Source organism: Dipodomys merriami, unplaced genomic scaffold, assembly GCF_024711535.1.
Source record: "Dipodomys merriami isolate MVZ:Mamm:240054 unplaced genomic scaffold, mDipMer1.0.p SCAF_1120, whole genome shotgun sequence".
Taxonomy (NCBI): domain Eukaryota; kingdom Metazoa; phylum Chordata; class Mammalia; order Rodentia; family Heteromyidae; genus Dipodomys; species Dipodomys merriami.
Genome location: NW_027202406.1, coordinates 215,249 through 228,603, shown reverse-complemented (window position 1 = coordinate 228,603; position 13,355 = coordinate 215,249). Strand labels below are relative to the sequence as shown.

General features: G+C 48.2%; 1 protein-coding gene across 1 annotated transcript; it reads left to right on the top strand.

Annotated features, from left to right (window-relative positions):
* Positions 1 to 1,980: 1,980 nt before the first annotated feature.
* Positions 1,981 to 9,211, top strand: LOC138822589 (synaptonemal complex central element protein 1-like). The gene is made up of 13 exons (XM_070015412.1): positions 1,981 to 2,083; positions 4,859 to 4,921; positions 5,522 to 5,581; positions 5,926 to 6,000; positions 6,521 to 6,568; positions 6,790 to 6,844; positions 7,237 to 7,326; positions 7,523 to 7,586; positions 8,222 to 8,288; positions 8,364 to 8,487; positions 8,556 to 8,687; positions 8,818 to 8,902; positions 9,134 to 9,211. Exons 1-13 carry the CDS (start codon positions 2,005 to 2,007, stop codon positions 9,209 to 9,211), a joined length of 1,020 nt encoding a protein of 339 aa, XP_069871513.1. The 5' UTR covers positions 1,981 to 2,004.
* The last annotated feature ends 4,144 nt before the right edge of the window (positions 9,212 to 13,355 follow it).

Sequence of the window (13,355 nt, the reverse complement as noted above, 5' to 3'; positions counted from 1 at the left end):
CGCAGCTACGACAAGGTCAGCGCCATCAGCACTCAGCCCCAAGGGCCCACAGCTCCCTCAATGACGCCCTTACTCCAGCTTCTGTAGGTGTCACTGGCAGTCGCTGTGCCAAGCCTTCTGGGGTTCAGAGTAAGAGTGGGATGCTGAGAGACTAAAGGCTGGGTCACAGCCAGGTTGGCACTTGAGAAAAGTGGAGATATCCAAGCCAAGCTGCCAGATGGGCAGTCAAGTGGACCTAGGGGTTGCAAGTCAAGCCTACATTGATGTTATTCTACTCTTTCTCTAAGTTTACCATGATGACCTTCTTTTCTGTTTTCAACATTCTGCCTTCAAACTACCATCCTCACAACTCAGCTTCCTGTGTAGGTAGGATTAAGTGTCTGAGTAAATAAAGCCAGGTGAGGAAATCGTTTTGGACTGGAGCCCTAATTACCCCTCACCTCTCAGGATGTGTCCAGCTGAAGGATCCTTGGAAGGCAACAGGATCACATGCCTCCCAGGAAGAAAGTGAAGATTCATGAGGCCAATGAGACTGAGGGAAAGAGGGCTTGGATGGTTGCCAGCCACCTCAAAAGCAAGCCTCAGATCCTGAGTTTGAGTAATGATTTCTGACCAATAAAAAAGGAGAAAGATGAAAAGAGGGAAAGAAAGAAAAAAGAGAAAGAGAGAGGAAGAAAAAAGGAAGAAAGCAAAGCAAAGAAAGAAAAAAAGCTCCTTGACGCCTTTCTTCCATGTTACATCTTGTATATGAATACATATCCTGGAGCATTTCAATGAATCCTCTCTTGAGTACCTTATTTTACTTCCTCTGGCAGTAACAACAGACTTAGGCACTTAGGACCTCTTCAGCCATACTTGTACTCTGTTTCTGGTTTTACTTCATATTTTTTATGCTGATGCTGGGGCTTCAAATAGGGCCTGGGCACTGCTGTGAGCTCTACTTTTCCACTCTGCTTTTCCACTCTGTGTGACGCTGACTTCTTACACACTCTGCTTTTCCACTGTGTGACGCTGACTTCTTACACACTCTGCTTTTCCACTCTGTGTAATACTGACTTCTTACACACCAGTTCCTACACACTCTGGGACTCCTGCTCGCTGCTAACCAGGGCCCTTCCCTGCTTCCTTAGGACTAGGGTCACAGGGACCAAGAGCCAGCTCAGTGCTAGTAGTGTTTGTTCGTTTTCCTGGGGAAAAAGCATTCTTTACAAAGCTGACCTGAGCTCTCCTCTGGTGCTGGATGACAAGGGACAGCCATTCCAAAGGTAGCCTGAAGGTGGCTCGGGCCTCCACCCTGAGGGGGGTAGGCTGGAGGAGGCCGAGGCCCGGGACGCCTGGGGCTGACGGCGGCCCCCAGCCCAAGGGAGGCGGGAGGAGGCCGAGGCCGGGGACGCCTGGGGCTGACGCCGGCCCTGCGGCCCGAGGGAGGCGGGAGGAGGCCGAGGCCGGGGACGCCTGGGGCTGACGCCGGCCCTGCGGCCCGAGGGAGGCGGGAGGAGGCCGAGGCCGAGCCTCAGACCGGCCCACGAGGCGGGCGGCCAGGCGGCTTCGGAGACAGAGCAGCCGGGGCCGGGCCGGGCAGTCACCGCTCACGCCGGGGCCGGGCCCGGGCAGTCACCGCTCACGCCGGGGCCGGCCCGGCCGGGGCTCCGCCGTCCCCACGGGGCCGCCGTGAGGCCCGGCCCCCGGCGTCGGCGGTCGCACTCACCCCGCCGCCCGCTGGGCCCCGCGCGGCTGCTCCCGGCCTGGGCTCCAGCGGCGGCCACGTCGCACGGGTCTCCCTGCAGGACGGGGCCGCGGGTGAAGAGCCGGGGAGTGGCCGCACCGGCGGGAGCCCGCGGGAAGCTGCGCACGCCACTGTCTCCAAGCCCGGCCGCGTCGCAGGGGTGGCGTTGCGCATGCGCAGCAGCTGCCGCGCAGGCGCCTGAGCCCGCGCTAACCGCCGCGCGCGCCTCGGGCCCTGACTTCCGGCCAGGTCCAGGCTGCGGCGGGCGCGGAGGAGACATGGCGGCCAGGCCCAGCCTGGCTGGCGGAGAGCGCCCAGGAGCTGCGGACCCACCCGAGGGGCCCAAAGTGGCCGGAGGTAGCAGCCGTGCTGGGCCCGGGCCGGACGAGCGTCGGGGCTGCGCGGGCGCCCGAGGCCCCGCCGGGCCTAGGCCGCGGCCGAGGGCTCAGTGCCCATCTGCGCTGGGCGCCGTGGGCCTGGCCCCGCGTGCCCGCCGGGGTTGGCTCCCGAGAGCCGGGCCTAGGCCGCGGCCGAGGGCTCAGTGCCCATCTGCGCTGGGCGCCGTGGGCCTGGCCCCGCGTGCCCGCCGGGGTTGGCTCCCGAGAGCCGGACCGCGCGCCCCGGGCCGCCCGGGGCGCCTCGCGCCCGCCGCGAGCCGCAGACCGCGGGTGGAACCTGGCGCCGCTGTGTTGGCCCGCGTCCGGGGAAGGGAGACCCAGGGAGGGAGGCGTCGGGGTCGGCCGGACCCCAGGGAGGGAGGCGTCGGGGTCGGCCGGACCCCAGGGAGGGAGGCGTCGGGGTCGGCCGGACCCCAGGGAGGGAGGCGTCGGGGTCGGCCGGACCCCAGGGAGGGTGACCCTGGGAGGCAGATGTCCGGGGTCAGCCAGACCCATGGGAGGGAGGTGTGCAGGGTCAGCCAATCCCCAGGGAGGGTGACCCTGGGAGGCAGATGTCTGGGGTCAGCCAGACCCCAGGGAGGGTGACCCTGGGAGGCAGATGTCCGGGGTCAGCCAGTCCCTTAGGAAAAAAGCATCACCCAGGGTCAGAGTCCTGCAGGGAAGGAGATCCCCACCCTTCTGCCATCCTCAGCCCCAAGGAAGAAGCCCAGCCTCAGCCATGCAAGGTGACAGAGGAGCTTGCATGCACCAGGACGGTCAGCCAGCAACAACACCATTCTGCTGAGGAGGAAGATTACTTACCCTCTCTCCATTGACAAGTATTTAAGCATATATTAAATAGAGAACAGCTGTAGTGGATCCAGGTGTCTACCAGCTTTCACAGTTCTCAACTGTTGACAAATCTTTTTATTCTTTAACATCCGCACTCCTATTTGATTGTAAAGTATCTCATAATTATCCATAAATATTTCCATGTGTATCTCTAAAGGTAAGTTCCCTTCAGAAAAGTGATACTGTTGCTACATTTATATAGTAGCAGCAATAATTCCTTTATTTCATCAAATAGTTTACAAAGTTTGTTGATTGTGACAGGAAGTTTTAAAATACTTTTTTCTCCTTCAACACCCAATTACAGAGGTTGCTTGTATCTTTTTTGCATTTTTTCTTTGGGTGTCTTCTTTTCTCGCTTTCCCCTTCAGATTTATTTGTTAAACAGCTATCTTTCCTGTCTGATTTCTTATTCTTGATGTTACTAACTACACCCCCTGTGCCACACACTGTTGTTCTATCCCTAAATATCTTCTGAATTTAGACCATACGCTTTAATAAATATCACTATCATTTTCAGCAAGTTATCAATAGGTGATAATGGTTTTTTACTTCTTTTGATGCTGGTCCTGAGGCTTGAACTTCACTTGAGCTTTGTCCCGAGCTTTATGCTCAAGGCAGTGTTTTACCACTTGAGCCACAGCTCCACTGTGGCTTTTTGCTGGCTATTTGGAGATTAGAGTTTCAGGGACTTTTCCTGCCCAGGCTGGCTTCAAACCATGATCCTCAGATCTCAGCTGAGATCCCCTGAGTAGCTAGCATTACAGATGTGAGCCCCTGACACCCAGTTATAATGTCTTCTTATATCAGGTGGCTCATGATGTCTTGTTACCATTATTACAATGCTAGTATAAATAATTTCCTACATCTTTTAATTCATTCATCAAAATATGTACATGTAGTGACTACAGAAAATTACTATGAAATATCTTAAATGGAGGTTTCATAGTTAGCATTGGTTTTACACAGGAAGGTATTTGTATTAATTAACCACTAGTTGACTACATTTTGTTACTAGTTCTTGTGTTTTTGTGTAAGACTTTTTTTTCCCAGTCCTAGGGCTGGAACTCAGGGCCTGGGCACTGTCCCTGAGCTTCATTTGCTCAAGGCTAGCACTCTACCACATGAGTCACAGCGCCACTTCCAGCTTTTTCTGTTCATATGGTACTGAGGAATCAAACCCAGGGCTTCTTGCACACTAGGCAAGCACTCTACCACTAGGCCACATCCCCAGTCCCTTGTGTAACACTTTTTAGAAGCTTCCTAATTGATTATGTTAGCTGCCAGTACAATGACTTTCAGTTCATTTCCATTTTTAATACTCTCTCCCCCTCCTCTCTGTCTCTTTGTCTGTCTCCCCTCCCCCCTCTCTTTCTCCCCCTCCCCCTCCCCTCCCTCTCTCTCTCCATGCTAATTGATTACTTGACTGAACCCAGGTCCTTGCATGTGCTAGGCAAGGGCTGTGCTTTGCTGACTTACATCTCCAACCATTATTATTTTTGAAACGGAGTATCACCTTGTAGGCCTTTCATGCCCCTCTCCATCCTCCTGCCTCAGTGTCGTGAGAGCTTGGGTTGAAGACTTACAGGAGAGCACCGCCATATCCAGCAACTTATTTTTTTTATACATTATTATTTTGTGAGTGCTGATCTCAGTTTGACCACAACACCTGACATCACCTTGAGTTTTAAGAAGGGCATATCTATGGTGTCTTTGTACAACATAGGGAAAGGCTGACCAGGAAGGAGCCAAACTCATCTGTTATACACAGTGCCTGAAGACAAAGACTAAAGGCTCTACTCTAGCTAGAGTAATGCCTTCAGCTCACCTCAGTCCCAGACAAGTTGAATCTTTCCCCTGTCATTTCACCCTATTGGGTTTTGAAATGTTTGGTTTTGTTCCACAGGGCAGGACACATACACACAGAAAATTGAAGACTTGATGGAAATGGTGAAAAAGTTGCAGAAAGGTCTTGTGTCTCCTTTGTGTATGAGGTTTGCTGAGGCTTGGGGTCCGGCATTGCAGATTCATTTACAACCCCCACAAGTCAGAAATTTAGGAAACTATACCCTTAGCTTTCACTTTCTTTTAAATTCTAATTCTTTTAACCAAAAATAGTGATGGTTCAAAATTACAGAAGCATAAGCAGACTGAATAAAAATTTTTTCATAAAATCCTGTCCCAAGTTCCTTGCTGGCCACCCTAAGTGGCTTCCACAATACCCATAGATCCAGAGGTTTCATTCTTACCCCAGGGCTGGTTTCTGTACTGATAGTCCCTCACTTCACCCATAGAGTTGCAGAACTTGCATCCCTTACTAAATGTGGGACCTACAAGATGCTCTCCCATATCCAAGAATCAGTTCCTGCTCCACTCTTCAAACCTTTGACCCACTTTATTTCTTTTAAATGAAGTTACCACAACTTAACTCATTATTTCTAATAGTCCCTACTTTGAGCCCATGATGTAGCCCCTGAACACAGGAGATGGTCAGTGGGTTTGTGTGGAGTGATAGTTGCAGAGATATGGACTGTTAGTTTGCCAAGTCAACCTCTTTTTCTCCCTGCAGTGGGAACTCTAGAACCACGGATTGAGGTCCTGATTAACCGAATTAATGAGGTTCAGCAAGGTGAGCTCAGGGAGCTTGGCTGCTGTTTAGGACAGCTTGTGTGTTTTGCTAGGTCCAATGCAAAGTGAAAATGCAGGAGCCCTTGTTCAAAAACACCTTTTGACATTTCAGTAGCAATAACAGGCCACAAAATAAAAGCACAGGGCCCTTCTGTGTGAAAGTGCCACCATTGTCTGTGAAGCTGGCCTAACAGGAAGATCCTGAGACTCTGAAAGCTGGTTTCCTAGTCTAGAAAATGTAGGCCCCTCCACGTTTACTTGAAGAAAAATATGAAATGTTCTTTGAAAGGTAATAATGCACCTGGAGGCTGCACTCACACAATGTCTTTTCTACTCATTGGTAAGCAAAAAAGAAAGCCAGTGAAGAGCTGGGAGAGGCTAGAACTGTCTGGGACGCTCTGCAGAAGGAACTGGACTCATGTAAGTTGGCTGCGGCCCACTAGAGGTCCCCAAAGTGTCTAGAGCCTTTCCTGACCCAATATTCCAGACACTGAGCATCTTCATCCTGGTCAAGGGTCCTGCCATCTCTCCAGCCTCCAGTTCTTCCCATCTCTGCATTGCCTAGTGGTGATGGTCTGGAAATGCCCTCCGAGTACACCTCTGCTCCTTGGGTTATCTTAACACAATTCTCTTTTCTCATACCACCATTTATCTCAGAGCTTAAATATCCCCTTCTCAGAGATGCCTTCCCTAGTCATCCTACATAAAGACACCACCCTGATCCCATCCTGGCCATACAGGACTTTCTGAGCCCTAATGGGCATCACACAGGATCCTCGCACACTTTTCACAAATGTAAAGGTTCTTAGTGTTTACAAGGAAGTATGAGCACTGAGGGGAGAAGGCTCACCTCAAGAGTCCACATTTGGGTCAAGGTCAAGGCCAAGGCAGTCAGAGCCATGGGTGATTTCTGATAACTAAACATTACCATGTTTTCCAGTGCATGAAGAGAAAATACGACTGAAGGAGATCTTGAGCAAAAAACAAGGTATTTTGAACTCCTCCATCTTTGAGCTGTTGCCTGTGCCATCCTGCAGAAAGCCCTCTTTCTATACTCGAGAAAGGCCTTGAAACTTCCTGAGGTCGCATCCTTCTGTGGCTTTCACTAATCCAGAAAGATATCTACAATCAGACAGGATCTGACCCTGTTCTGTCTCCTCAGAATTGATGCCTTACCAGGCACTTATAGGACCCTATTGCTCTCTGTAGAAACCCTGAGAATCCATCGGCTGCATTGCCAAGAAAAGGAAAATGAGGCCCATAGGTAAGAGACTATGCCCATATTGATCTCCCAAATCTTTTTTTTTTTTTTTTGTCAGTCGGGGGGCCTAAACTCTGGGCCTGGGCGCTGTCCCTCAGCTCTTCAGCTCAAGGCTAGCCCACTTGAGCCACAACACCACTTCTGGCTTTTTCCTGCTTATGTGGTGCTGAGGAATCGAACCCAGGGCCTCATGCATGCAAGGCAAGCACTCCACCTCCGAGTACCTTCTCAGCCTGATCTCCCAAATCTTTACAACCTAGGAATAGGTCCTCCTCTCACCCCTCCCACCGCATTACAGATATGGATCTAAATAGAGAGGTATAGAGGGAAAAAAACCCTAGTTCCTTTCCAAGAAAGTCAGTCAGAGAATGGCTGAGGATTGCCTTTCTTCCCAGGAAGCACACCATGTTGCAAGAGTGCAAGGAGAGGATTTCTTCTCTGAACTCCCGGATTGAGGAAGAGAAGAATAAACAGAGGCAGCTGAGGTAAACTCCAGTACATGAGGCTGGGGGCATCAGATCATATTGAGGATGTGTGAGAGGAGCTAGTCTAACTGAGCCCTGGAGGGCCAAGGGGGTGAAGGTGCTCCTCATGGAGAAGAGTATGAGTAAGGTCCCTACGATGCCTGGCCCAGGCCAGGCTGCCGGCTCATAGCCTCATGCCTGTGTGGTTGGCCTCCAGGTTGGACTTTGAGCAGCAGCTGGAGACTCTGATGGGCCAACACAAGGACCTCTGGGAATTTCATGTGAGTCATTCAGATCCATGCCTCCTAACTCCCACATATTGCCCATTTGCAAGCCTTAGTCACCTATCACCACTATCACCCCAAATCCATTCCTCTGTTTGGTGTCCACATTGCTGGTCTGAACACCTTTACTCCTGCTGCCCTGTGTGTCCATTCAGTGGTTAGGAGGAACCCTGATAGCACCTATCCAGAACACTCCTGGATATGATGGGACTGTCATAGGCACAGGGGAGACAGCAGGGAACAGATGACCAGTGTTTGCCTTGGGAAGCAATGTCCGTGGGGAAGAGGACTAGTGAGTAGGCCATCACAGGGAGGGGAGGGAGACGGAAGCTACAGTGCCATGCTGGGGCAACAGCCAGAGTTGTAGGAACTCTAGACTTCTGTGACTAAATACTTGCCACAGCAGCTATTTCTCACGAGAGGTCCGTGGCGGGGTGTGGGGGGTGGAGGAACAGACAGGGAATAGGAATGGCCAGTAGAAAAGACCCTAAAGCTGGGCTTTGGCTGGTGTGCAGAGAGGAGCCAGGGTACTAGGAAATGAGATATGAGGGGTCAAATGACCAGGTCCAGGCAGGCTTCTCCTAGGTATGGAAATACTAGGAGGTATGGACAGGCTTTGGTTTTGTCCTCAGAGGCCAGATCATCTAGCAAGGGAGATTTGTGCCTTGGACAGCAACAAGGATCAACTGCTGAAGGAAGGTAAGGCCAGGGCAGGAAGGCGACCCAGCCCTGACCTTGCCTGCTCTCACTGTTCACTGTCCCTTCCTTCTGCAGAGAAGCTGATTGAGGTGAAGCTAGAGGATGTGAAACATCGACTGTTCTCCCTGTGTGGTCCTGGGGGACCCTCCACCCTCACGGAGGGACTCTTCCTCCGGAGCCAGGAGGCAGCTGCAGCAGTGTAAGATACGCAAGGGAAGGGGGAGCAGGAATAAGGAGTGGCTGATGCTAACCCCACCATACCCTCAGGGAAATGTTTAAGGAGGAGAACAAGAAAGCTGCGGAGCTCCTGGAGGCTGCAGCCCAGCAACACCAGCAGCTGCAGCAGAAGTGCCAGCAGCTGCAGCAGAAGTGCCAGCAGCTGCAGCAGAAGCAGCCGAGGTGGGCACGGAACCCTTCTGCCCACCCCCAACGCAGAAGGGAGGACGAGGGCTGCCTTCTCCCGCCCCTCGCCTAACATCCTCTGTTCCTCATGGCACCCATTCCCCTCTTCTTACAACTTCCTAACTAGGCTGAAGGAAGACTTAGAAAAGCATGGGCCTCAGATCCTCGCTCAAGCCAAGAGCATGCAAGAAGAGGCCACCTCACAAAAGGCGGTGAGTCCTGGCATTAGGTGGCAGAGGGCAAAGACAGTTCCTGAAGAAGGGCTGGGGAAGGGGGGCAAGAAGGGTACGGGGAGTTCTAAGAGCAAGCGCACTGAGCGAGGGACACAGCCATGGCAAAGATGTGCACTAGATACTTAACCTTGATGGTCATAGAAGGATAGGAAGGGATGATTTTGGGGCGTGTGTATAAGAATACCCACTCTGACCCTGACCTCCTCACAGGCCAGTCCTAAGTGTTTAGAAATCTGTAAGGAGAAAGACCAGGAGTCACTCACCAAGCAGGGCCTGATACCCTCCTAAACCATGAAGACACATCTCACCCCAATCTTATCTCATGGGGATCCAAGAAATAAAATTGTTGATACAAACTATCTAAGCTGAGTCTGTGCTAGAGGGAGGGGTAGGAGTGGGAGCTGCAGGCAGGAAGATACAAATCTGGGCCTTCTCAAAAGGCTGAGAAGATCCGAAACATCCTGTGATGATTTAAATCCTTCATGTAGACCTAAAAAACTCAAGTGCTCTCCAAATAAATGAAGATAAGTCAGCTAGGATTCAAAGCCAGTCGGTTCTATATAGTCACTCTCACTAAGAAAAAGTATGTGGCCAGATGCCAGTAATTTCCCTCCCCTCAGGAGGCAGAGATCTCTGAGGATCATGGTCCAAAGCTAGCCGAGGCAAGACTGTCTGTGAGATTCTATCTCCAATTAACCACCAAAAAATCGGAAGGGAAGCAGTGGCTCAAGTTGATAGAGTGCCAGCACAAGCTCAGGGACAGCACCCAGGCCCCGAGTTAGTTCCAGATGAGACTCATCTACCCACACGGAGAAAAAGAAGGAAGGAAAGGAGGGAGGGAGGGAGGAAAAAGTAATGTGACTTGAGATTTGTGTGTTCTGTGTTATCATGGACACAAAATATTTAATCAAACCATTCATTGTCAGGAACAAGCTGTTACAAATGCCCATTGTACAAGGTCAGTGCTAGGACTTCCATGGTCCTTACATCTGAGGCATATATCAGATCCACTGAGATGTACCCACCCATTGAAGAAGGCCAGTGGTGAGAGTCACAGTCTCTAGCTCCTGGGTCAAGATACAGTAAATACCAGAGATTCCTTCCCTTTACCATACCAGATAGGTCAGTGACACCACACAGTGAGGAGAGAGGTTTCAAAAAGCCACCCAGACTGGGTAGCACTGTTTCTATGGAAGAGTGGAGTTAGATGGCAAGGTGGGCAATCTGTCCAGTGTCTTCAGCAGCAAACCTCAAAACTCCAGTTCTTTTTAACAGTACAGTGAGGTTAATCATACCTATGTTAGATGTGAACTGATGTAGACTATCAAAATGACTTTCATGTCAAATAGAAATTAGCAAACTGAACTATGTGGCAATAAAATACCACATGTAAAAATGTATTTAGCTAAGTTCATGAATAGTAGTAACTTTGTAACTTCTATCAGTTTGCTGCAAAAAATTCATTTGATAAATGAAAGGCCTTTCATAGAATTCAACGTCTGTTCATACAAAACCCTCAGAATTTGCAGACAGAAAATAATTATTAAGTGTATATATACATTATAGATAGATATATACCGTTAGAAAGATAAAAGGATGCAGATAAAGATAAAAGGATACAGATAAATTGCAGGGTGGCTAAATGAAAGCAAAAGTTAGTTTGCTGCATTCAGGTCCATTTTCAAAAATCATCTCTATGTATACCAGTGTCCAGGACCAAACCTGACAATGCTTAGGATTCTAAAGTTTATTAAACAAGAAAGGCACAGTCCAGCAGTAACATTGAAGTCAATCTATGCATCTGGTGTGGACAAGAAGGACAGCCCCAAGTGGCTCATATGTAGTCCATGGAGGCAAGAGAGAGATGTGTAGTGTTGTGTCACCACATGTCCTTCCTTGGGTCAGGAACATGGTGTGTGCACACAGAGCACCTAAGATACAGGAATCCCCAATTGGAAGCAGGCAGGACTTCTTACACCTGCTAATCATGTGAGCAGATTGTAACTGCAGACCGGCACTCCACAGAAACCTCTCCTGTGCCCTCCCCAAGATGACTGAGAACCTGACCAATTATGTACATCAATTTCATGTACATCAATAAACAATGCTGACAGAGTTCCATGAGCCACACCCACACCCTCAGATCCACTGTTAATACCTTTTATACCTCAGCGCTACAGAGGTTCACCTCACCCCAACAAAAGAACTTAGCCTATTCCACTCCAGCTGAGATTTACATAGTGTAAAAGAAATAGCAAAAAAATTACATGGATTCTTCCAATATAAAAAATCACATTTTGTGGTATTGGCATATTTGTGTAATTCTTCCCAAAGAAACTATATAATTAGAAATTTTAAAATAACTAAATAAATGGAAAGACATTGTGGTTATGAATTAGAAATTCTTGTATTACATTTATGTCCAACATGGTACACAAATTTATTATAAAGTTTTAACACATTTTTCAGGTTACTTTTATGTAAATGCACAGCCCATTTTAAAAAAATACAGAAATACAAAAACCCAATGGCTCCAACATAATGTTTAAAATGAACATGACGAGAGGACATTTCTGCATGGCATATGAGCAGTGAAGCTCTGTAGTATTGATGGAGAGAGGGCCAAGGGGCACACAGAGAGTGTTTAGAAGGAGGCAGGTGCATGTTGAACTGAGTGACAAAGGTTGCCCCCAAAGAGCTGTTTTCAATTTGTGATCAACATTGCTGTGTCAAATAGTAGGTTAAGGCAAAGATAGTAGCATTTGCCCCCTACACCATTCAAAAGGGCCATAGTTTTAAAAGTTTAAAGTGCTTTTGGAAAGGAACCTCATAAATTGATTATTAGATCATTTTTAAATTGTAATTTTAAAGAAATTTACTTATTTATTTATGTAGTACAGGTACTGGGGCTTGAACTCGGGGTCCTGGGGACTTTCCCTTATTTGCCCAGGGCTGACACACTACTGCTTGAGACACACCCCCATTTCTGGATTTTTATAATGAGAATTCTTTTTAAAATATATTAAAACTATTAAAATGAAATACTTGTTAATTGGATAAAATTAAAATGATTCTATTTGTTAAATTATGTTAACTTTAAAATATTTAAAATTTAATTTTTTTTTTTTTAGTTGTGGGGCTTGAACTCTGGGCCTGGGTGCTGTCCCTCAGCTCTTCAGCTCAAAGCGAGTGCTCTACCACTTGAGCTACAGTGTCACTTCCAGTTTTCTGGTGGTTTATTGGAGATAAGAGTTTCATGCCTGGGCTGGCTTTGAACCGTGATCCTCAGATCTCAGCCTCCTGAGTAGCTAGGATTACAGGCGTGAGCCACTGGCGCCCGGCTAAAATTTAAATTTTTAAATAACATTTAATCATTAAATGGTATCATTCAAGGGCACAAAGGTAAGCAAAATATGGAGTAATAACATCACATATAACTTGATTTTTTATTAGGCAAACATAGATAACTCATCAGAAAGGACATCAAGAGATTAATATCCACTTCATGTGGGAAATTTCTGAATGTTCAGTAAATATAAAACATGCTATATCTCTTTAGTAATTAGGGGGCTGTAAATTAAAATCACATCAGGTAGACAAGCAGTATCAATAAAGATGTGGAAGAGTTCAATTCCCGTGTACTCAAGTTGGAGTAGAGCTTGCTATGTACAGGGAACTGGCTGTTGATGATGTATGCTAAACTTTGAGAACAGTCACAGACTTAAAGAAATGCCCACACATGTACCATAACATACAAGCATTAGTACCATCATCATTTCAGGCATAGATTCCACAAATAAGCAAAATATGTGTCATTTAGGTTTTGAAATCACTCACAATGATCTCCAATCCATTTTCTTGAAAATGACATTTCATTTTTCTTTATGGTTTAGTAATGTTTGTGGTGTGTGTGTGTGTCTGTCTGTCTGTGTCTGTCTGATCTTTGGTTATTGGACACCTTGTAACACATAGCCAAACACAGGAATCAGCCATTAGATCTAGCATCCAGCAGTGGTTTCCAGTACGCAAAGGTGGAAGCAGCACAAAAGTAGACAACTAGCCTTTGACTAGCCTACCTTCAACTCACATATAACACCAACCCAAACACATGGAAACACCAGAGACACCAGCTCGTTCTCCTCCACCTGAGTGGTACTGGGGAACTAGGTGTGGTGCTTTGCATATGAGGGCAGAAGCTTGGCCACTGAGCTGTCTATCTCGCAATGCTATGGAGTGAAACCACTGCACCCTCCCACTACCGTACTCTCAGAGCACTTTGAATGCTTCGATTGCAAGACCACCAATGATGAACCCACTCAACCAATGAAGTGGCCCCAGGTATATAAATCTTAGAGCATGAACACAAAAACTACAAGAGAATTATTAGCATACATGCATCAAATGTTGGTGCGTGTTATTCAAAGAACATTAC

Bases quoted from the DNA above. Each gene is read 5' to 3' on its own strand.
- LOC138822589 (XM_070015412.1), top strand. From the start codon at position 2,005: ATGGCGGCCAGGCCCAGCCTGGCTGGCGGAGAGCGCCCAGGAGCTGCG. The intron at 6,569-6,789 runs GTATTTTGAACT...TGCTCTCTGTAG, and splicing joins GATCTTGAGCAAAAAACAAG to AAACCCTGAGAATCCATCGG. The intron at 6,845-7,236 runs GTAAGAGACTAT...CTTTCTTCCCAG, and splicing joins AAGGAAAATGAGGCCCATAG to GAAGCACACCATGTTGCAAG.